Source organism: Neolamprologus brichardi, chromosome 3 (genome assembly GCF_056152115.1).
Source record: "Neolamprologus brichardi isolate AB-2024 chromosome 3, ASM5615211v1, whole genome shotgun sequence".
NCBI classification, from domain to species: Eukaryota; Metazoa; Chordata; class Actinopteri; order Cichliformes; family Cichlidae; genus Neolamprologus; species Neolamprologus brichardi.
Window position 1 is genome coordinate 7,189,081 of NC_142106.1, and position 21,729 is coordinate 7,210,809.

Sequence of the window (21,729 nt, forward strand, 5' to 3'; positions counted from 1 at the left end):
GTCACGAGGCTGGGTGGAGTTGACATCTGTAATCCAGCTGTGACAGAGACAAAGAAGTGTAATGTGTGTGTCAGTGTGATGTGTTGTAGTTTCAGGAGTCAGTATGCAGCTACAAAGCTTTTTGTTCAGTGTATACAAACAGCTGTAGCTCCATAAAGGCAGCAGAGACTCACAGTGTCTTATAATGAGAGGCTGCTTTCTCTCACACATTATGTTCACTTATTATCAGCACATGTTGTTGTTTGTGGAAGCTAACATCTTGTAGTTTCTGACACTTTGCATGTTTAGCATGAGGCTAAAATTCCCCCTCAGTGGGTCACTGGTGACCTGCTGGATGTTCAGAGGTTCATTAAATCCAACATGACTAAAAACTCAAATGTCAAAGGAAATAAACAAAATATTTAAAGTCAATCATTCTGATCATAATTGTACTTTGACCTTTAACCTCTCTGCTCTGTGTTGTTTCTTCTTTCAGACCCAAAGATCATCACAGCTGAGTCTGGACAGGACGTCACTCTGACATGTCGAGCTCCAAGCAACAACATCAGAGGTGTAGTATGGAGCAGAACTGACAAGCCAGGATTTGTGTTTCTGCACCAGGATGGACATTTTGTTCCAGACAACGAGCATCCATCTTTTAAGAACCGGGTGGATCTGCAGGACAGACAGATGAAGGATGGAGATGTGTCTTTGATTCTGAAGGATGTGACGACGGATGATAGTGGAACATACTTGTGTAATGTCCTCACGCAAAGAACCGGCTCATTGAAGCTCATCAGCATCATCTACCTTCGTGTTGTTCCTCCAGGTGAGTGAGTAGAGTTGAGTGTGTGTGTGATCAGAGGTGAAGCTGCTTCCTGGTTGTTGATGTTTGTTTGTTGTATGGATGAGCTGGTGGATGTCAGAGGTAAACAGATGTTTCTCCAGCTGTTGTCTTTGTGGCTGGTAGTCTAGAGTTGTAGAGCAGCATTGTTTGGGTAAGGTTAGAGCAGAAACAAAGACATTTATGAATCCGTCTCTTCTTCTCTTGCTCTCTAACTCGTCTGTAAACATGTGTGGGGAAACTCAATGTTAAAGCCTACAGCTGGAGGGGGAGGGGAGGGGTGAAGCTGGTGGTTGTGAGTCTGTGAAAGTGAATCCTGCCGGTGCCATAGCTGTGAAAACGTACTTAGTGCAGACACAAAACGTCCATCAGCTTCAAAGTGTGTCAGAAAAATGTCCACATGGTGACTGATGGATGAGAGAGGTCCCATTTTTGTTGTTGTGCACAAATCATTGAACAACACAAACACTTAGAGCTGCTTTCAGTGCTGCCTGCTTTGTTACTGCACACATTTCTGATGGTCCTACAGTCCAACGTAGCAAACATCTCCCTGAAGCCTCTTCTTAGAGACCAAAGGTTGGATCAGAGCGAGCAGCTGAAAGGACACATCTATGAATGCAGTCAGACACTTTCTCACAACCTCACACTTCATCTGATCAGGTTTAGACTCAGGTTCTCTGTTAGTCAGTGAGATTTCAGACTCACACATTTATATCTATCTTAATCTTGGATCAGTTGAACACACAGAGGATAACACAGTCACCAGCTGTTATGTGTGCTTCTCTGCTTCAGAAACTAAACAGTACCAGGGTTACATGTTGATATTTATTAAATAATTGTTTTCTTATTTTTGTATGTGTAACTGTAACTCTATCCTTTCATGAAAATTTTTGCATCTGATAAAAGTGAAAGAAAACCAGAAAATCATTCAGAAGCAATTCATCCTAGAGTGGTTTTCATTTGAAAGTTAAGTTAATTTTCTTTTTCCTAAACATATGTTTAATTAGCATGTGGCTAAACCTTTAAGTGATGCACTGTTGACCTGGTGTGTGGTAACAGGTTAACTAATCACATCCAGATTAACTCAAATGTAAGATAAACAATATTAACATTAAACATCAACAACGACATAATTCCCCCATGATGCAGTACACTTTGTACAGTCCACTCAGCACTTCCTGGGGTTTCTGAGGCTCCTCATTTGCTCGTTCATTGACACTGATGACTTACAGAGACTCTGAGCATTAGTATCGTCACTGATTTCTAGAATCGTTTCGATTTGATTTGAATCGCGGAAATTTTGCCTCAGACAGTCAGAAATATTATAATTCTGATCACTAATCAGTGCATATCCATATTTTTATACCTATAAAAAGAAAGCTGACACTTGTGAGACTTCATCAGAGGTGTAAGCAGCACAGCAGATGCCTTTGTGTCAAAGTAACTGAGGTTAAAACACAGAAAAACATGAAGGAGATTGAAGTACACAGAGAGAGAGAGAGCTGTGCATGAAGTGTGATTTTTATCGTGCTGGAAGCAAAACAGCAAAAGTAAGAGGGAAACCATGATGATTTTTCAATCTACTTTTGCTGCTGGTTCCGTCAGTTTTGGATGGAGAGAGAAAAAACCTGTTGGCTTTCAGCCCCGACGGTGTGTCCATGGGTGAGAAAGGCGACATCTCACTGATACTGATTTGTCGGTGGGTCCACGCTTTGTGTTTACATATTTGTGCAGAATCCGTGTGCCTGCTCTCATTTACTGCTTTAACCTGAGATTCTGGCGTTTCGGGTTTAATACATTTATATTTAAAAATTGATTCAGGATTTTAATGAATCAATATCACGTTATCCAAGCCAGAATCTTATTTTAATCTGAAAATTGATCATCAAAACCCACCCCTAGTGAGGATCAAACACTGGAAAAACAAAACAATGAGCACATTAACTGCACTGAATATTAAAAGCAACTTTACACCAGGAAACCATCAAATGTTCTAACCTGTCCAAATGTTTGAGATATTTATACAGTATAGAAACTTAAATAGTCAATTTTCTGGATGTTACATTGTTGTCACCCCTGAAACATTGTTTTCAGTATATCAAACTGTAAGTATGATGTTTACTATATTGTGTACTGTACTGGTGGATTTTTCTGTGCGTTTTCATTTAAAATCAGGAAACGCTTGATCTGACCAAAACTGCAGCCTCCATCTTGTTTTGAAACATGGCCACCAACCCCCATAAAACCCACAACAAACCTGCATTTCCACTATTTTAATAATGCTGGAGCATACACTGACTCATGTGATTATTCATATTTATGGATATAATTAGAATCTTTTTTTGAGATACTCAAATCACCACTTGACTCCCAGGGCATAAATTATTATAAGGTACTTACCTATATTATGTCCTGATAGTTTAACCTTAGAATTTAAACCATGTGTAGCTGAGCAGACTCGGTGCTCCCTGCATGTTTCAGGTTTTGCTGTTACAGAGAGAGGACGGCTGCTGTCACTCTGTCAGGTTTAGATCAAACTAAGCTGGCAGTTTATCTGAATACAGGCAGGGCTTATTGTAAAGTTTATATCTTTACTGCAGCTGTGTTAAAAACATGGCTGCCCTCTTGCTTTAATTTAAAATTTAAAAATTTTCTTTATGCTGGTATTTTGATCCCTGATCTTCCAGCTAAGCAGGGTTACTGATCAGTTTCCAAATTCCTGAATCACTGCCTGGACCGTTCTGCAAACTTTGTAGGAGACTGAGCTCATCAGTGATCCCTGGACCAGCTGTGATAAACTGTTGTACAGTAAATTCCATGAAAGCCTCAATTCAGTTTTTCTGTGTAACAACTGTATTAAATGTTGTGCATTTTACTGAAATTTATTCAATAATTGTATGACTTAATGACACTGAGCTCACTGAGATGTTGTAGTGGAAAAAGTCATGTTTTAGCTGTATCTTTGAAAGCAGTCTGTCAGTTTGCACTGTTTTAAATATTATTATTATTATCATATTATTTGAAGTGCTTCATATATAAACATTGTAAACTGTGTACACAGTGTAGTTTGGTTGGTGTGACAGAGCTGTTATCACTGAATCGCAGGCTCAGATGTTTCAGCCTCATAATAAACAAACACAGGTTCAGAGCCTCAAGGATTTGACCTTCCAAAAGTCTCAGACGTCTTTGTGAAACCCACAGAACCACAGGAGGAAAACATCTGAGACCAAAAGTTTATTAATCCTGCAGAGAAACTGCTGTGGGAACAAAAGCCAACAAACATCAAGTCAATAAAACAGGTCAAATTATATAGAACAGCTGGATGAAACCAACATGACCTCTGACCCTGAATAAGCTTTTCAGACGTATTAAGTAGTATTTTTTTTAATATATATCTTTTTAATTTTTTTATGGCAAAAACAAGATGACAGCTGCAATTCTGGTCAGATCCTGTGTTTCCTGTTTTTAAAAGAAAAAGTAGGAAAAAAATCACCATCAGTATAAACATTTTCTCACTTTATACGTGTTGTCAGTTATTTTTTAACCTAATCTACTGAACTAGAAGAGGAAATGGATTCTGTTCTGTTCTTCACTCATCACCTACCTGACAGCTGACACCTCACACCTGTTTCTCACCTGCAGGTATACTAGGAGGATTCCCTGTATGGATGGTTGCTCTGATAGTTTGTGTGGTACTTCTTTTGGGAACTCTTCTTTTTCTTATTTTTATTTTTCTGACCTACACAAAAATACAAGAACAGAGAATAAAACGTCGCAAGCAGGTTGGAAGGTCTGCAGGGTTTTCAAAGCTGGACTCTGAGTCTCCACCTGCTCTTCCAAGAAGTCAGAGCTGCCCAACACGGAGAAAAAAAGATGATCAAGGACAGAAAGAGACTGATGATGCTGAACTTCATCTTCAGTCTCCATAGCTGAACTGTGAGTCAGACCATATAAGAACATAAACTAACTCTCCTGAACATCCAGCAGTCGACTCTGCTGATCATCATGTTCAGACTCAGACCAACAGTGGGTGTCTGTGCTGTCTGTCAGTGACTCTGAACTACAGTTTATTCATCTTCAGGCTGTTCATGAGATTTACTGACACAAAGTCAAACTGTGTTACAAACATACATGAATTTCTGATCTCTGATCTCAGAGTCAGTGAGTGTTTTTGTGTCTTCTGTGTTTTCTTCTGAATCCTGCATTTAGGTTCCATCTCCTACCTGCCGAACAACCTTTGACAAAAACCTTGACTGGATTAGTGAGAATTACAGTTTTACCTTAAAGCCAAGAGTCACTGACTGCAAGAACACATCAGGTTTTCAGCAGTCACATGACTGTAATCAGAGTAGAGGAGAGTAACTGAGTACACTTCCTCTTTGTGATGGAAGTGATTTTCCTATTCATATTGTGTCAGTGTGTCTGAGCTGCAGTCAGTCACACAAACAGGTTGAACAGGGTGTTTTCTGTGCAGCACCTGCATGTAAAACAGAAGCAAAGCTGTTCCTGTGAAATGAAACTGAAAGCCTCTCTGAGCGTCTCCCTGTAGAAAATGGAGGCTGCAGACAAAATGGAGGAGTGTTTGAGACGTGCAGATAAACAGTCAGCTTTGGAAATTTACTGAGGTACAGACCTGAGTACATACAGGAGGGTGCATGTTTGAGCTTTTCATTCATTTTTACAGCATTTCTGATCCCTTACAAGTTCATAAAGTACAGAGACAAAGAAAAAACACTTTAAACAATTAAAAAATAAAAGATTATGACACATAAAAATAACAAAAACAAATAATAGCTAAAATTATCATAAGAAAGGAGGTAGACTTTAGAAACACTGAAATTTCTAAAGTCTCTACTAAATCAGGGTCAAATGTGTGTGAGGGTCCAAGAAATTTGCTGGATGTGAATTATCATGTGCAATGCTCCAGTTTGACCACACGGGGCAGTGTTGTTTTACACTCAGACTGTAGGACATAATAACAGTGTTGGAGTGTGAAAGTAAATCAGCTTTTCTCTCAGTGTATCCAGAGTGATTTCTGATGACATCAAACTGTTTGTGTGTCTGTTGTCACAGCAGCAGCAGCCATCAGTGACACCAGCACACAAAAGCAACACAACAGCAGGTTCAAATACTCAGTGATACAATTTTATAAAGGGCGACTGTTGTTGTGATATGGCGCTATATAAATAAAATTGAATTGAATTGAATTTCTAATGTCTGACCAGTTTGTAGTTTATGTGTTTGAGTTCAGTTTAAAATAGCTAAAGGAGCTTTAAAATACTAAGTTTCAAACAAACAACATATAAGAATATAAGATAGAAACAAACACATACAGAGGTGTGAAACAGAAATGGTACATGGCCTGTATTTGTAGCGCTTTACTAGTCCCTAAGGACCCCAAAGAGCTTTACACATTCAGTCATCCACACATTCACACACTGGTGATGGCAGCTACATTGAAGCCACAGCCACCCTGGGGCGCACTGACAGAGGCGAGGATGCCAAACACTGGCACCACCGGGCCCTCTGACCACCACCAGTAGGCAACGGGTGAAGTGTCTTGCCCAAGGACACAACGACCGAGACTCAAATCAGCAACCTTCCGATTACAAGGCAAACTCCCAACTCTTGAGCCACGATCGACAGTGTTTGTTACCTTCCTGGTTTCCTGTTATTGTATGTTTGTCACACTTAACCAAGGCAAAAGTTCAGAGGAATGTAGCTCATCATAAAAATATGAAAAATAAAGTTTATGTTAAGGCACAGAAAATGTCTTTTTTATTTCTGTAAATAGTGGAAAAAAAAACAGGAACTTTCTCTTATTTAATTGTTTCTCTGTTACTTCATTTAGTTTAGTATGAGTGGTCATGGCAGAGGAGAAGGTCCTCGTTTGCATTCTGCAAAAACGTCCATTGGGTCGATTTAGAGACTTTGCCAGACTGATTGGGGCCCCTAGCCTATCTTTAACACCCATGCATTAGATTGTTTATGTCTAAGAAAAGATGAAAGAATAAAACTCTAAAAAAAATGCAAATGACATTTATTTTAAATATGAGCATAATTCCACCAACGAGGCTTTTTATTTTCAGGCTCTGGTTGTTTGAGGCTGTCAGACACTCAGTTATAGACGATGATGCTTGAATTCAAACAGGCAGACAACATGAAAGATGAGGAAATCCCTGAGCACTGTGCAGAGGACTCTGAGGATCCTCAGCCGTCACTGTGACACGTGTCTGTAAGTGCACATCTTTATTTTTAATAATATGTTTCAACATGCAGATGTTAATCTAACATAGTAACAGCTGCCTTTGTTTCAGATCCAGCTCATTCCAGTATACTGACAGAAACAAAGTTTTGATGCTGCAATAACGACTCTGAGCCGATGACAGCTCTGATAACTCTGATAACCTCCCAGTAATAACCGCTCCCAGCAGCAACTGCCACAGGCACAACGGGCACGAGGCAGGAATGTTTAACTGTTAGACTTCCTGCAGTTACAGTGAAACTGTCTTTGTAATTCACATCTGTGTGACTCGTTTTCTTCTCCTGACAGTGAAACTCTTACAGATACACATTCAAGATTCAAGAGCTTTATTGTCAATACAGCTGTATACACAGTATACAGCTTGCCACATGGTGCATTTATAAGTATATAAAAGATATATCTCCAAGAGATATAAAACTCAAGATTACAAATAAATAACATACTATATTTTGTGATGCGGCTGCTGCTGCTCCACATGTTAGTAAATTTGACCCTAAATCTTCCTGCACGTCTAGTGCAATGATTATAGTCTGCTCTGTGGCAGCTGGAGAGTCACAGGTTTTTGTAGGTTTTTCACATCTAAATGTTTCAGATCAGGACCATGTAGGTTTGATTTGTCCCCTTAACAACAAACACCTCCATTTAGATATATAACTGCATTTACATACATAACTGAATTTTGTATTTTCTTTGTTTAATATTTAAATGTGTTTGATCTGAAACATTTAAGTGAAACAAACATACAAAAAACCCAAAACCAGGAAACCAGGAAACAAACAAACACTGTTTCACTCTGTCTGTGTTTGTTTCCATCTTATGTTCTTATATGTTGTTTGTTTGAAACTTATGATCAGTATTTTAAAGTTCTTAAACTGAACTCAAACACATAAACTACAAACTGCTCACACATTAGAAATGAATTGTTCCTCTGAGTATTTTAACCTGCTGTTGTGTTGCTTTTGTGTGCTGGTGTCACTGATGGCTGCTGTGACAACAGACACACAAACAGTTTGATGTCATCAGAAATCACTCTTAAAATGTTCAGAAAAAAAAAGAGTTTATGGTTTAAAGCTGGTTTACTTTAACACTCCAACACTGTTATTATGTCCTGCAGTCTGAGTGTGTAACAGCACTGCCCCCATGTGGTAAAACTGGAGCATTGCACATGGTAGTTCTCATCCAAACTAGCTTCATTAAACCTCCCTATGTGGGCTCAAATTGTGGTTTGAGCCCACATACCCACAATTGTGGCATTTTGTGTAGTTGTGAACTGAGTTTTTTAACCTCATAAACCACAATATCCAATCAGAGAGCAGATAGGTTTGCCTATCTGCTCCGTTGTACAAGGAGAAGAGAAAGTCGTTAGGAGAAAGCACTAGGAAACCACAAGGAATTACTAGGCGAGCCGGAACTACACTGATGGTAGTTAGCACAATGATCCAGCGAAGGAGCAGACTCTCCTGCGGTCTTAAGTAGTGTGAGAGGGACAACACTCATGAAGAGAAGCCAGCGGGTGAATATGTAAATGGTCACAGGTGAGCATTGTAGGCGAGGCCAGAGGCAGGGAGCAAGGTCCAGCTCTGCCTGTCACAATCCTGGGTCTTTTGACCCAGCATTTTGAGTTTTAGTTTATTTTGATGTTTATGGTTTATGGTTAAGTTCTCTGGGTTTTCTAAGTTCATTTGTTTATTAGATTACCCTTGTGTCTTCCTACCCCTGTGTTAAATCTCCCTTGGCCTTCATGTGGTTCATGTCTGTTTGTCTTATGTTGTCAAGCTCATGTTGTCATGGCTGTGTCTCCTTATGTTTCCTGTTTTATTTTGAAGGGGTCCTGTGTTTCTGTGTTCATTGAGTTTGGTGTTACACTTCTTCTGTGACGCCATTATGTTCATTTGTTTCAGCTGTTTCCCCATGTGTTCCCACTTCCCTCATTAGCTTCCTGTGTGTATTTAGTCGGTGTGTTTCTGTTTATTCTTTGGCGCCTGTAATTCTTTGCCATGTCTTCCATTCGCCCATCAGCCGTATTAAAAGGCTCACTTTGTTTATATCAAGTTTTGTTTCACGTTCATTTTGGGTCCAATCTTCACTCCTTAAAGTAGTAATGGCTAAATGAAGCTTTCTGAAGCTCTGATAACAGCTCCCTCCCAGTAATAACTGCTCCCAGCAGCAACTGCCACAGGCACAACGGGCACAAGGCAGGAATGTTTAACTGTTAGACTTCCTGCAGTTACAGTGAAACAGTCTTGTATTGAAAAACGGTTCATTACCTGAAGCTTTTCAACACAGTCCTCTCTGGTGACATCTGGTGGCCAAAAATGTGAAGAACAGCTTGAATCCACAAAATAAAACAAACTGCTTCATAATGATTGCCCACTGTACAGAGTGGGATTCTGTCTGATATTGGGCCACTGCTGTGTTGATTTAAACGTGTATTTTTTTTAGGTGAAAAAAAATGTTTATTTGTGTAATAAATTATTTTGAACAGTAAACTTTCCTTGTTTAAACATGCACCATGGTGTGGTCTTTCTTTATTTGTGACTTCTTGATGGTGGTAAACACAATAATTGAAAAATACTGTGTTACATATAATAATGAACAACACATTATGGAGTATGCTTCAGCTGTGAGGTCCTGCCTCCATGTACTTACCCATATGGAAAAGAAATAGTAAAAACGTATATGATTTACTCATGAAAGTGGCCACTTTCTCATTACTTTCATATATTGTTTTAGTAAGTATCCAAAACATACAAGTTTCATTATATAATTTTTCAAGGGATCTTATATCTGTTTTCACTCTTGTATGCTTTTCATACAAGTTTCACACAAGACAGATACAAACTTTATCAGATTTATATATATCCTTTCCATATGGGAAACTTTGAAGATATTTTCACGCGAGAATGTAGCTGTGTAAACTTCAAATATCTGCTCGGTTTATCAAGATATCATATATTTGTAAAAATGCTCCAACGTTTTCAGAGACGTCGGTTACCCAGCAGCTCGATACCTAGAAGAGAACACATTGAGGGCACATTGTTTTCAGACCCCCGCGGTCTTTCGTTACTCAGGTTAAACATAATATATAACTCACTTTGATAACTTAAAAATGTTATTGTTTGGCTATTTCCAGTGTTTTATTTGTTCCTGAGTACGTTGGTTTTGCTGAGATTAAAGTTATAGTTTTCACAGCTGAATAAACTTCAAACAGAGAACTGATTAAACAGAAGTGTGAGATGGTAGAGAACGTACTCCAGTGTCCTGTTATATTTTAGCAAGCGAGGAGCAGACAGCTGAGTTTATTAAACTCCACCGAGACAGCTGGTGACACAAATCTGAAGGCTAGACCGTTCAATTTCACAGCCTTACACTTCCGGCCTTCTCAGTCTTCAGAGGACATGGCCGACGCAAACCGCGAAGGCCACATCCTCTGGGTTTTGGGACATAGCTAGAATCTTTGTCCACATCTCCTATTTTTCTCAAAACAACAGTTAAAAATTACATTACTTTGACATTTTTTAATCGTACAAAAACAATTTGCTATGATTGGCAGCTTGCAATTTACTACAAGTTGCATTTACTGAAAAAATGTGTTGTAGGGCTGGTTTTGATCTTTACAGCTCAGTTACAGCACGGCCAAATGTTCTGTGGCACGGACGTGAAGTCACTCCACACGAAGGAAACACAGATGAGCCCTGTGTGGGCCAAAAAACAGAGATACTGTATGCAATTCATACTAAAACACATCAGGCCCAAACAACATGTTGGTCCTGGACCAAGCTCAACACTGGAGATCAACAGAGGTCCCCCCATAAGCCTTTGAGGAAGATTCGGCCGACCGCGATCTGGGTCTACACAGCCTGTTCTCCACTGCATGTGGTGAAAAACTGTCTCCAGTTTTTCTCAACCATCTGTCCCAGTTGCACCTGATCCTGTTCCAGTTGTGCTTGTCCTATGATCCCCTTTGCATGTAGACCCTGAGAATGCTGGGGCTGCAGTGGGCAAGCTACACCATATGGACCAGCAGGCACAACTACTCAGTGTTGAACACTTGTTCTAATGTTTTAGGGGAAAAGGGCAGTGCTTACATTCAATCTTTGGTTTGTATTTGTTTCCTCCTGAAAGCTAGGAATTAGTGAGTGGTCTAAGGAGCTTGCAAAGAAAAGCGTCGGGACTTGTTTAAGCAACTTAAATAAGTCCTGACGCTTTTCTTTCGCATCCTTAGACTACGATAACCTGGATAACTGAGAACCTTCACAGACGAATCAGTGAGTGTTATTCCCGGCCACTATACAGTCATTACCATTATTATATCTTTACCACTGTGAAGCACTTACAATGTTTGTGTGTCCCCCGACCACTGTTAGGTGACCAAAATAGGAAAGTTTAAATGAAGTGTAACATTTTCACTTTCCAGCATGTTTTCAGTGAGATATAGATTCTCTGCTGGGGGATAGAGGAAGCTGTACCTTACTAAAAACCACTGAATGAAGTTTTCTAAATGATTTACAGAAAAATCAGAGTTACTCACTCACCTGGAGGAATTCTCAGATTGATGGTGATGTTTTTCCATGAACGTGTTTCTGCTATTTTAAAAAGACACTTGTATGTTCCAGAGTCAGCAGTGGTCACTTTCTTCACAATCAAAGACGCGTCTCCATCCTTCATCCCTCTGACAGCCACTCGGTTCTTATATGATGGATGCTGGTTGTTTGGAACAAAACGCCCATCCTGGTACAAAAAGACGTTTTTCTGTCCCAGGCCAGCTCTGCTCCACTCTACAGCTGTGATCTTATTGGTAACTCGACATGGAAGCGCGACGTCCTGTCCAGACTCGGCTGTGATGTTTATCTGGTCTGAAAGAGGAAACAACACAGAGCAGAGAGGTTAAAGGTCAACATGCAATTCTAAGCAGAATTATTTAAATTAGCTTCCTTTAAATATTTGTTTATGTCTTTTAACATTTGGATGGATTTAATGAATGTTATTGTCTTAATGCCCAGCAGAGGCCTGTACTATAAAGCAGCTTTGGGTTCGGGGTTTTCTGTGCTAGGAATTTGGTTCACGTCTTATAACATTGCCATGGTAATTTATGCTAACATAACTTATGCTGTGAACCTGCTTCAGATCAGATTAAATCCAGATTAGAGATCATGATGTATAAAAAAAAAAATCTATGGACCAATAATATTTTATAAGAGTTGCTATCTGATTGAAAACAAGATGCCTTTAACTTGTGGAGCTTATATTAAATTTGTACATAAACTAAGTTTAAATCCTGTTTTTGTATTTAGTCTCAAACAGAACAGAATCTGCATTCAATCAACATTTTTTTCATTACCTGACTGATTATCCTGATTTCCATTATCAGAGTAAATAGATGACAGACATGCCCTGTTGTTGATATCATTTCCCAGAACAAGGCGAAGGTCATTTTAGCCTCATGCTAAACATGCAAAGTGTCAGAAACTACAAGATATTAGCTTCCACAGAAGAACAACATGTGCTGATAATAAGTGAACATAATGTGTGAGAGAAAGCAGCCTCTCATTATAAGACACTGTGAGTCTCTGCTGCCTTTATGGAGCTACAGCTGTTTGTATACACTGAACAAAAAGCTTTGTAGCTGTATACTGACTCCTGACACTACAACACATCACACTGACACACACATTACACTTCTTTGTCTCTTTCACAGCTGGATTACAGATGTTTCCACCCAGCCTCGTGTCTCCTTCACACACACAGACAAACGGAATTAAAAGGAGAATATTTCGTACTTCTTCTTTTCTGGGTTTTAGTTAGCTTAGTTTAAGAGTTAAATCTCACCTGCACAAACGAACACGACAAACAGCAAAGTCAAGAAGAGCGAAGCGGTTCCAGCAGACATTTCCGTGTTACCTTTAAAGGCGATCCAACACTTACATGGTTATAAACGTCCAAGTCTGTTATTTTTAGTGACAAAAAAACAGAGTTTCATTGAGATTAAACCTAAGCTTTAGTAGATTACAGGTGAAAATCACTGACTGTGATACATACAGGCCGTTAAGTTTGCTTTTCTGATTAATATGTCTAATGAGAATTAGCAGATTTGTATCATAAACCATGAGGAGACACGTGAGGAGAAACTCTCATTCTCTTTATTTGGATCTTTGTTCTGCTGTGGAGGAGATCATCCAGCGACGTCGGTCATCACGTCGAAGTTTTACACTGAATCTGCTGCTCCTCTTTCTCCATGTGTTCCACCACAGAGAGGTGTTGAAAATACCTGTAGTCAGCAGAGGCATGTCACTCTTGATCCCCTCTGCCAGTGTCTCGGTGGCTCGGGGTGAGCCACTCAATGTGTGGAGCAGGTGAGATATGGCGTCGTCTGTGGAACGATTAGTCTGGTATGCAAACTGAAGTGAAGGAGTGACGTGATCTCTTACCAGTCTCTCTAAACACTTCATCACCATTGGTGCTACTGGGCACCGTGGGAATCATTGCATCAAGTGGACTGTTGCTTCTTTGGGACAGGGACAATGATGGACTCTTTGAAGCACGGGGGAACCACAGCTTGGGCCAAGGAGAGGTTGAAGATCTCCCAGTGCTAGCTGGTCAAAGCAGGCTCTCAGGACCCGACCCGATTGCATCTGGTCCTGCTGCCTATAGCGTTCATCTCCTGAAAGCTTTCCTGCTCTGTGATGATAAAAGCGTCACTGGTGCACTCTGAGACACAGAACTGTACAGAGGGGTCTGACAGCCTGAATGAAGATACTGTTACTCTTTGTGTTGGACTGCCATCTTGTGTTGCAGTTAAGAATTGTTTTTAATCTTTAAATGCACCGTGCATTTAGTGCATGCTTACACAATTAGAGTGAAAGTAATATTAACTGTATTTATCTTGTACTGGTGCTTCTTCAGAAACCACATCTACTCCTCGTGCACCGTCACATAGTACATGAAATTTTCTCTTGCACGTAAATCTGTCCCTTCTGACTTAGGATAATTGCAGTAACACAATTCAGTATTAATTGTGTGTAAATATTTATTAACAAGGTGAAGTTGAAGATGACACAGGGTGTAGGTGAGGAACTTTACATTATTTACTCCTTGCGGCATGAGTTAAATTAAGAAAAGTGGCAAACTTCACAGTTCAGGATCAGAGAGAAATATCTACACATCAGCTACACCACCGGGCAAAAGTTTTAGAAACATCGATTGATTTCCACTTATTTATTTATTTATTGCAGTTCAAGTCCAATGACTAGCTTGAAATGGTACAAAGGTAAGTATTGAACTTCCACAACAAAAAAGGGAAGGTTACCCAAAACTGAAAAATAATGTACATTTCAAATTATACAAAAGGGCCTTTTTCAGGGAACAAAAAATGTGTTAAAATTTAAAGCTGTTCTGCTGTAATGGAGGTTGATCAAGCCTTGAAAGCTGGTGCTACTAACTCCTACAGGTGTTTCAACCTTTCTGGATTTCTTCCAACCCTCTGTCTGCATAAAAGTGCTGGAACACACTTTGGTACCACGGATGATCTGATATCGTCGTGTTGGTGTTGTTCCCAGATCATCATACTAAAGGTTGTTCCAGGATCAACATTACAAGTGATCAATCACATTATTGTGACGTTATTCTTTTGCGCACCAACCCATTCGTGCATTTATGAAATTCCAATGTTGCAAGGACAATATCAATTCTGCTTAGCGTTTATTAAAGGGTTAGGGTTAGGGTTAGGGTCAGGGTTAGGGTCCGTTGATCGGCGGACAAAGGCGGTTTCTCGCAGCTTAAGTACAGTTTTTTGTTTTACGCCGGTTTTTCCCGAAGTTGCAAAAGTATGACATCACAACATTCTGATTGGTCACTTGCAATGTTGATCCTGGAACAACATTTAGTATGATGATCTGGGAACAACACCAACACGAGGATATCAGATCGTGCGTGGTACCACACCCATGAGCATCAGTGAACAGTACTGCAGAAAGTAGTGTGTTGCTATAGAAATGGTGAGAAAAGGGCAATTAACAATGGAAGAGAGACAGACCATCATAACACTTAAAAGTGTAGAGTATGTTCATACAGAGAAATTGCCAAGAAGAGCACAGATTAATCACGGTCATAGCCTCAGTTTCAACTTTGAAGGGAAGACTTTGAGCTGCAGGATTGACAGGATGAGTTGCAGCAGGAAAGCCACATGTCAGGATAAGACACTGGTTTGCCTTGGCCACGAAACACCGCCATTAGACTACTGTAGACTGAAAGAAGGGTTTTTTGACTGATGAATCAAAATTGTAAATCTTTGGTTAATGCAGGATCTTTGTATGCCGTTGAGTAGATGAACGGATGTTTCCACAGTGTGTGGCATCAACCAGGTGATGGTCTGGGGCTGTTATGCTGGATCCAGGATTGGTGACTTGTATAGAGTGAGACGCACAGCAGTGGGAGCCGTTTTATTTGTTTACTAAAAAAGCTGATCGCTGCATGAGGATCAGTTTGTTTGGTTCACAAGTTCTAACAAACAGCTGAACCTGAAGCTCCAACACAAAAACACTCACTGACTCTGAGATTAGAGCTCAGAAATTCATGTATGTTTGTAACACAGTTTGACTTCAAAATTTTCAGAAGGAATTCGGGAGAAATATCTGTCATCTAAAAAGATTTAATTGCCTTTGGCAGTTGAAATTACAAGTACACAAGGCTGAACCCCAGTCTGTCTCACACCAAGGATAACCCTGTACAGCTTTTTACACTGACAGTAGCAAAGATTATTATGGCTTCTCTTCTTCTAACATCTGATGGCTTTCAGCTTATTCTAAGGCTCAGTTCAGGACATATTTATTCTTTAACCAGAGACTTATAGAAAACTATTATCAGTGTATGTGTGAGCATGCAGCAAAGACTCTCAAGCGCTCTGCGTCCACTCTTCAGTACTTCAGCCCAGTCTTAGCACCGGAAGAAGCTCGTGATCCTCAAAACACAGAGTGCCAACTTGTTTATGAGCACATTTGCATTGTGTATATTTTCAAATAATAAAACAGCTTTATTTAATTATTTTATAAACAATTTATATTTTTTCCAAACCTAACAGTCGGAGTCTGAACATTAATCATCAGACATGTTAGACGTCTACAGTCGTCTGCTGGGTGTTCAGGAGAGTCCTGACTCATCATGATTTCAGTCCCAGACCAGCTCTTGGGGGGAAAGAGGCTGTTCATCCTCTGGATGATTATGAGTGTTAGAATGGCGTTGTTTTCTTTTGTAGATCAAAACTCCAACAACTAAAACAACAGCAGAAACACCAATGATCAGTGCAACAGATCCTCCTGTCGGACCTGCAGGTGAGAAACAGCTGTGAGGTGTCAGGTAGGCGACGAGTGAAGAACAGAATCTCTTTCTTTGTCAAGTAGATTAGGTTAAAAAAAGAAAAAAGTGTGAATAAAGAATGACAATTTGGACACTCTGCATTTGAAGTATTTCAATACTGCCAGAGCTGATAAGAGGATTTATATTTATGGGGAAAAATACCATTTAAATTTCCCCTAGGGTTAGGAGACAGAGACTGACTCATAAATGTCTTTGTTTCTGCTCTAACCTTACCCAAACAATGCTGCTCTACAACTCTAGACTACCAGCCACAAAGACAACAGCTGGAGAAACATCTGTCCACCTCTGACATCCACCAGCTCATCCATACAACAAACAAACATCAACAACCAGGAAGCAGCTTCACCTCTGATCACACACACTCAACTCTACTCACTCACCTGGAGCATCAGTAACTCTCAGACGTACGTAGCTGATATATTTCCATGAGCGTGTTTCTTCCATAAAGACACCACACATGTATGTTCCACTGTCAGCAGGCGTCAGATCGTTCACAATCATAGACATGTTTCCATCCGTCATCTGTATGTCCAGGAGATCCACCCGGTTCTTAAAAGACCGATCCTGGTTGTCTCGTTCAAAATTCCCATTCTGGTACGAAAGAACATGTTCACCTTCCAGACGAGATCCCATCCATTTTACACCTGTGATGGAGTTGTTGTTGTTTGAACTTTGACATGGCAGAGTGACATTTTGTCCAGACTCAGCTTTGATGTTCATTTTCATCTCTGAAAGAGGAAACAACACAGAGCAGAGAGGTTAAAGGTCAAAGTACAATTATGATCAGAATGATTGACTTTAAATATTTTGTTTATTTCCTTTGACATTTGAGTTTTTAGTCATGTTGGATTTAATGAACCTCTGAACATCCAGCAGGTCACCAGTGACCCACTGAGGGGGGATTTTAGCCTCATGCTAAACATGCAAAGTGTCAGAAACTACAAGATGTTAGCTTCCACAGAACAACAACATGTGCTGATAATAAGTGAACATAAGGTGTGGCTCTCATTATAAGACATGGTGATGGGTGATCTGGCAGCAGAGAGAGGGACAAGAAATGGGCAGATAGTTCAAACTGTGAGTGCACTTTACACACATGTATGAAAAGAAGTAATTATTGCCTTGGTGTATTTGACTGTCTGCTAACCAACTAGTATTGTAGCACTTTTTTTTCTAATACATTTTCTTCCTGAAGTCTATGTTTCACAAAAACTATTGAGGTCATCCAGTCATCCAGGTGACTAAATCCCCAAAAGTTGATTCTGTTCATCTGGATGTTGCGTTATCCGAGACACTTGGATGAGTGATGAAATGTTTCTCCCACTGACAACATCCAGATGTACAGAATCGACTATTTGGGGTGTAAAAAAAAGCTTTGCATCTGTATACTGACTCCTGACACTACAACACATCACACTGACACACACATTACACTTCTTTGTCTCTGTCACAGCTGGATTACAGATGTTAAGGCCACACAGATATGTGTCACCTTCATATGCACAAACATAATCAATATTAAAAGTACTGCAAGGACAACATCTATACTGTCCAGTCTCTCCTGGTGGACATCACGTTATTCATGGTTACATACAATTTTAGACTGATGTGAAGCCTAGCACATACTTGCCCACATTGAGACCTCAGAATTCAAAAAGGCTGTTGGGGGGTGGGAGTGGTATATATATATATATATATATATATATATATATATATATATATATATATATATATATATATATGCAAAAAACTTGAATCTTACAATGTTTATTTATCGGATAAAATAACTTAAATGTCACCGTTATTATTGTCCGGCTGGAAACAGGCCGGGGGTGTCCAAATTCGGAAGCTGCGTCCACCTGAGGACCCGCCCTTCGCGGTCTAAGTGGGCGGGCCCTCCGAAAGCCGGTTAGGCCGGAAGTGAGCGACTGTGATGATCCAGCCTTCAGAATTACGTCACGAGCTCTCTCGGTGGAGTGACACTGCCGTCTGCTCCTTTTTATCTAAAATATAACCGGACACTGGCGTAAATTCTCGACCATCTTCTGTTTAATCAGCTGTGTGAAAACCCCGGAGGAACCTCCCGAGGGATTAATAAAGTTTTAATAATCTAATAACTTTAATCTCAGCCAAACTGATTTACTCACGAACAAATAAAACACTAAAAAAGGCCAAACAATAACATGTTTAAGTTATTTAAGTAACTTTAGCGAAAGACCGCGTTTGAAAACGATGTGCCGGGAGTTTGCTGCTCTCGCCGGCTCAGATATTTGAAGTTTACACAGCTACATTCTCGCCTGAAAATACGTTAAAAGTTTCTTTTGCGACCCAGAAAGAGAAATAAGAGTCATATTAAAACTAAGTAGCTGTAGTAATAGTAACCATTGTTGGAAACTGGAATTGGCTGGGCCAGTCTGGGATATGGTTTTTCAATTTTGTTGTCCAGGTGGGAAATCGGGAGATATGGGGAGAATGGAGAGGCACTGAAATTCAGGATTCCCACGGAAAAACCGGGAGTGTTGGCATGTATGGCCTAAGACTGAGAGAACTGATAGTGCTGCATGTTGTGCAGTTAGTTTCCAAAACACGTTATTCATGGTTACATACAATTTTAGACTGATGCGGGCCAAAGCCTAGTATAGCCTGTAACGTTATTATGATGGAAACATTTTATGAGTGAACTTGACTTTAAGTGACTTACAGGTTTCTTTTTGAAAACTACTTTCTTATATCCGGGTGCTTCCTTTTTGCTGCCTCCTCTCCTCCTCGCAGCGCAGGTTTGCCGCTGCTAAAACTAAACAGAGCTCCCTGAAAGGCACAGCCAATCACATTGGCCATATTTGTCATATGACGTAGGACTCCAGGACGTAATTTAACTCTTTCTGCACCGCTGGGTGAATGAGACGTTGACAGATCGTTTTGTTTTTTTTCTATCGGGTTTGTTTTTCTTTACTCGAAGAGATCAAATTATTGGTGGGGACATGTCCCTTCCGTCCATGCCAAATCTACGCCTTTGTTCAGCAGGAAATACTTGAACCAACAGATTTTCCTCATCATCATTTCCCCCATAACCTTTTAATGACTCTTGAGTACTTTTGAGATTTAAATTACAACAAAATAACACAATAAAAAACAATAAAACACAATGCAAAACAATATGCACAATCGTGCATAGAAATTACTTTTCTTCACAGAGTAAACTGTGGACATTCACATGTGACCTTTGGACAAACTGGGACATTTTCCACAGTTGATCTTTCCCATATGCACACACACACACACACAGTAAGAAACAGTCCCTCACATGTGTTCAGACTACTAGAAATACATGACACACACACTTGTTCACCACACTGCTATCTGCTAATTCAGTAGCATAGATATTGTACCATGGAGATGGCAGGTTAACCACCAGCTGAAGTTGGATTATATTTTCACATGAACCTCTATGAGGGATATGAAGGGTTTAGGGCTACAGTGCAAATGTAAGATTGTTTGCTTCTGGGCAGGATTAAAGACAGAGAGCAGAATCAGCATTGAAGCTGCAAAATGTCAGAGTGGTGGGTTTTGTGTGGGTGTTTTGTTTTACTTAACTTTGCTTTTTTCTCTTGAAAAACAAAATCTGTGAGCAAATTAATAATTTAGTTATGGGACTTGGACATGAGGTCAAGTTCTTTCTCTACTGGTGACCTGCTTTATTGTAGAGCTGTTTGCAGTGAAAGGTGATAACAGATAACAGAGACAAAAAGGATACAGCAACTAGATGATAGTGGAAGATGGATGCAGACTGTTTTTTCTCTGTGAGGACAAATTTGAGAATCCCAGAGTTACTAAAACTGATTTAGAGCCACTTCAGTTTTCACAACAGTCAAAAACAAAACCCACAATTTCATTGTGTGTAAAGAAAAACAAAACATGAGAATGTAGAACAATGAGAGCGACGTGTTTAAGATGCAACATCCAGCTCTTTCACTACTTTTAAGGAGAGGTTTGCACTTTTTACTGAATTTATATTGATTTTTGCGTGTTGTTGCTGACTGTGTCTATATGTGACATTTTTCTAACTGTGAGATACTTGCTGCAGGTTTTTAATCTCAGTGGGATCTTCCTGGTTAAATATAGATTAAATAAATAATAAAGGGACAGATGATTGAAGCCTGTAAGTATTTCTGTGCATTTCTTTAAGGCACACAGAGCTTTTGGATCATAGCAGAAAAAACAAAAAGTGGAATCAAAACATGTAAACAGTTTGTTCACGGTGGCTCACAGCACAGACACGTGGACAGGAAGTCGTGTCATGGAGCTTTCTTTTCTGACTCAATGCAATAAAACATTTAAATACTCGTATTCATGAATCTCATGATAATTTGGGGTTTTCATGATTTCTTTGAACTTTTGCTTTTCCAGGGTGTAATTATTGCACTTCATACGTCTTCAATAAAGTATTTTCCACAGCAAACTGTGAATTGCTTGGAAATGGCAGTGTAGCCTTTCCACTTATTATGAGCGTCTACGATCTTCTTTCTGATTTTCTTTGTCTTTGGCGAGTAACAGTCGTCCCTGTCATGTGTTCAAGTGCCCTATTCCTTGGAGTCTTTTTATGCTGATTGGATGTTGTTAGGAAGCCAACTGACTTAAATAGAGGTGTGTTTTTAAAGGTGATTCATTACTGTAGGTGTGTTTTGAAAGCAAACATTCACATGGGGCTTTTTACTACATTTGGTACAAAGCAAGCCTACAAATGTATTTTATATTACAAAATGTACCAGAAGCTACTAAATAGCACCGGTGACTCTGATTATATCAAGTTTCATCAATACTGCATAAAATTGGGAAGAAGTTTAGGAAATTGTTCCATATTTCCTGGGAGGCTAATAATTTTGGCCTCAACAGGATATTATGTGTCTGACAACTCTTTTAAAAAATACCAGTGTAAATTGTCATGTATTAGTGCAGACCTTCCCAAAGTGTGGGGCCTGCCCCCTAGGGGGGGCGCAGAGCCATTGCAGGGGGGTCGCGGCATGAAAAGGGAAAAAACAAAACAATGCTTGGACACTGCTAGCACGGGGTGCCCACACAAATGCAAAGCAGGAGATGAAGCATCGCTGAATATGTTTCCAAGCCAACTTCATTCTGAGCCAACTTAGAAAATATGGTGAAGCACATCTTCCTTTGGCTTCACCTGCACAAGTGCCGAGGTAGGTCTCCCCTGCAAAATTGGTTTTCCCTGCGTCGGGAGCAGCGCTGGGCTCTTCAAATCACAGACAAA

The 21,729-nt window shown here is 39.9% G+C and overlaps 2 protein-coding genes across 2 annotated transcripts in view; one reads left to right on the forward strand and one right to left on the reverse strand.

Annotated features, from left to right (window-relative positions):
• Positions 1 to 21,729, reverse strand: part of LOC148103302 (polymeric immunoglobulin receptor-like) — a 796,664-nt gene that overhangs the window by 448,459 nt on the left and 326,476 nt on the right. Inside the window, exon 5 of the mRNA XM_087831815.1 lies at positions 16,841 to 17,188. Coding sequence (XP_087687941.1) covers positions 16,841 to 17,188 — 348 coding nt within the window. The remainder of the gene's footprint in view (positions 1 to 16,840; positions 17,189 to 21,729) is intronic.
• LOC118456030 (cell adhesion molecule DSCAM-like) overlaps positions 1 to 21,729 on the forward strand; it is a 533,233-nt gene that overhangs the window by 156,425 nt on the left and 355,079 nt on the right. The window contains exon 8 of the mRNA XM_087831802.1: positions 476 to 808. Coding sequence (XP_087687928.1) covers positions 476 to 808 — 333 coding nt within the window. The remainder of the gene's footprint in view (positions 1 to 475; positions 809 to 21,729) is intronic.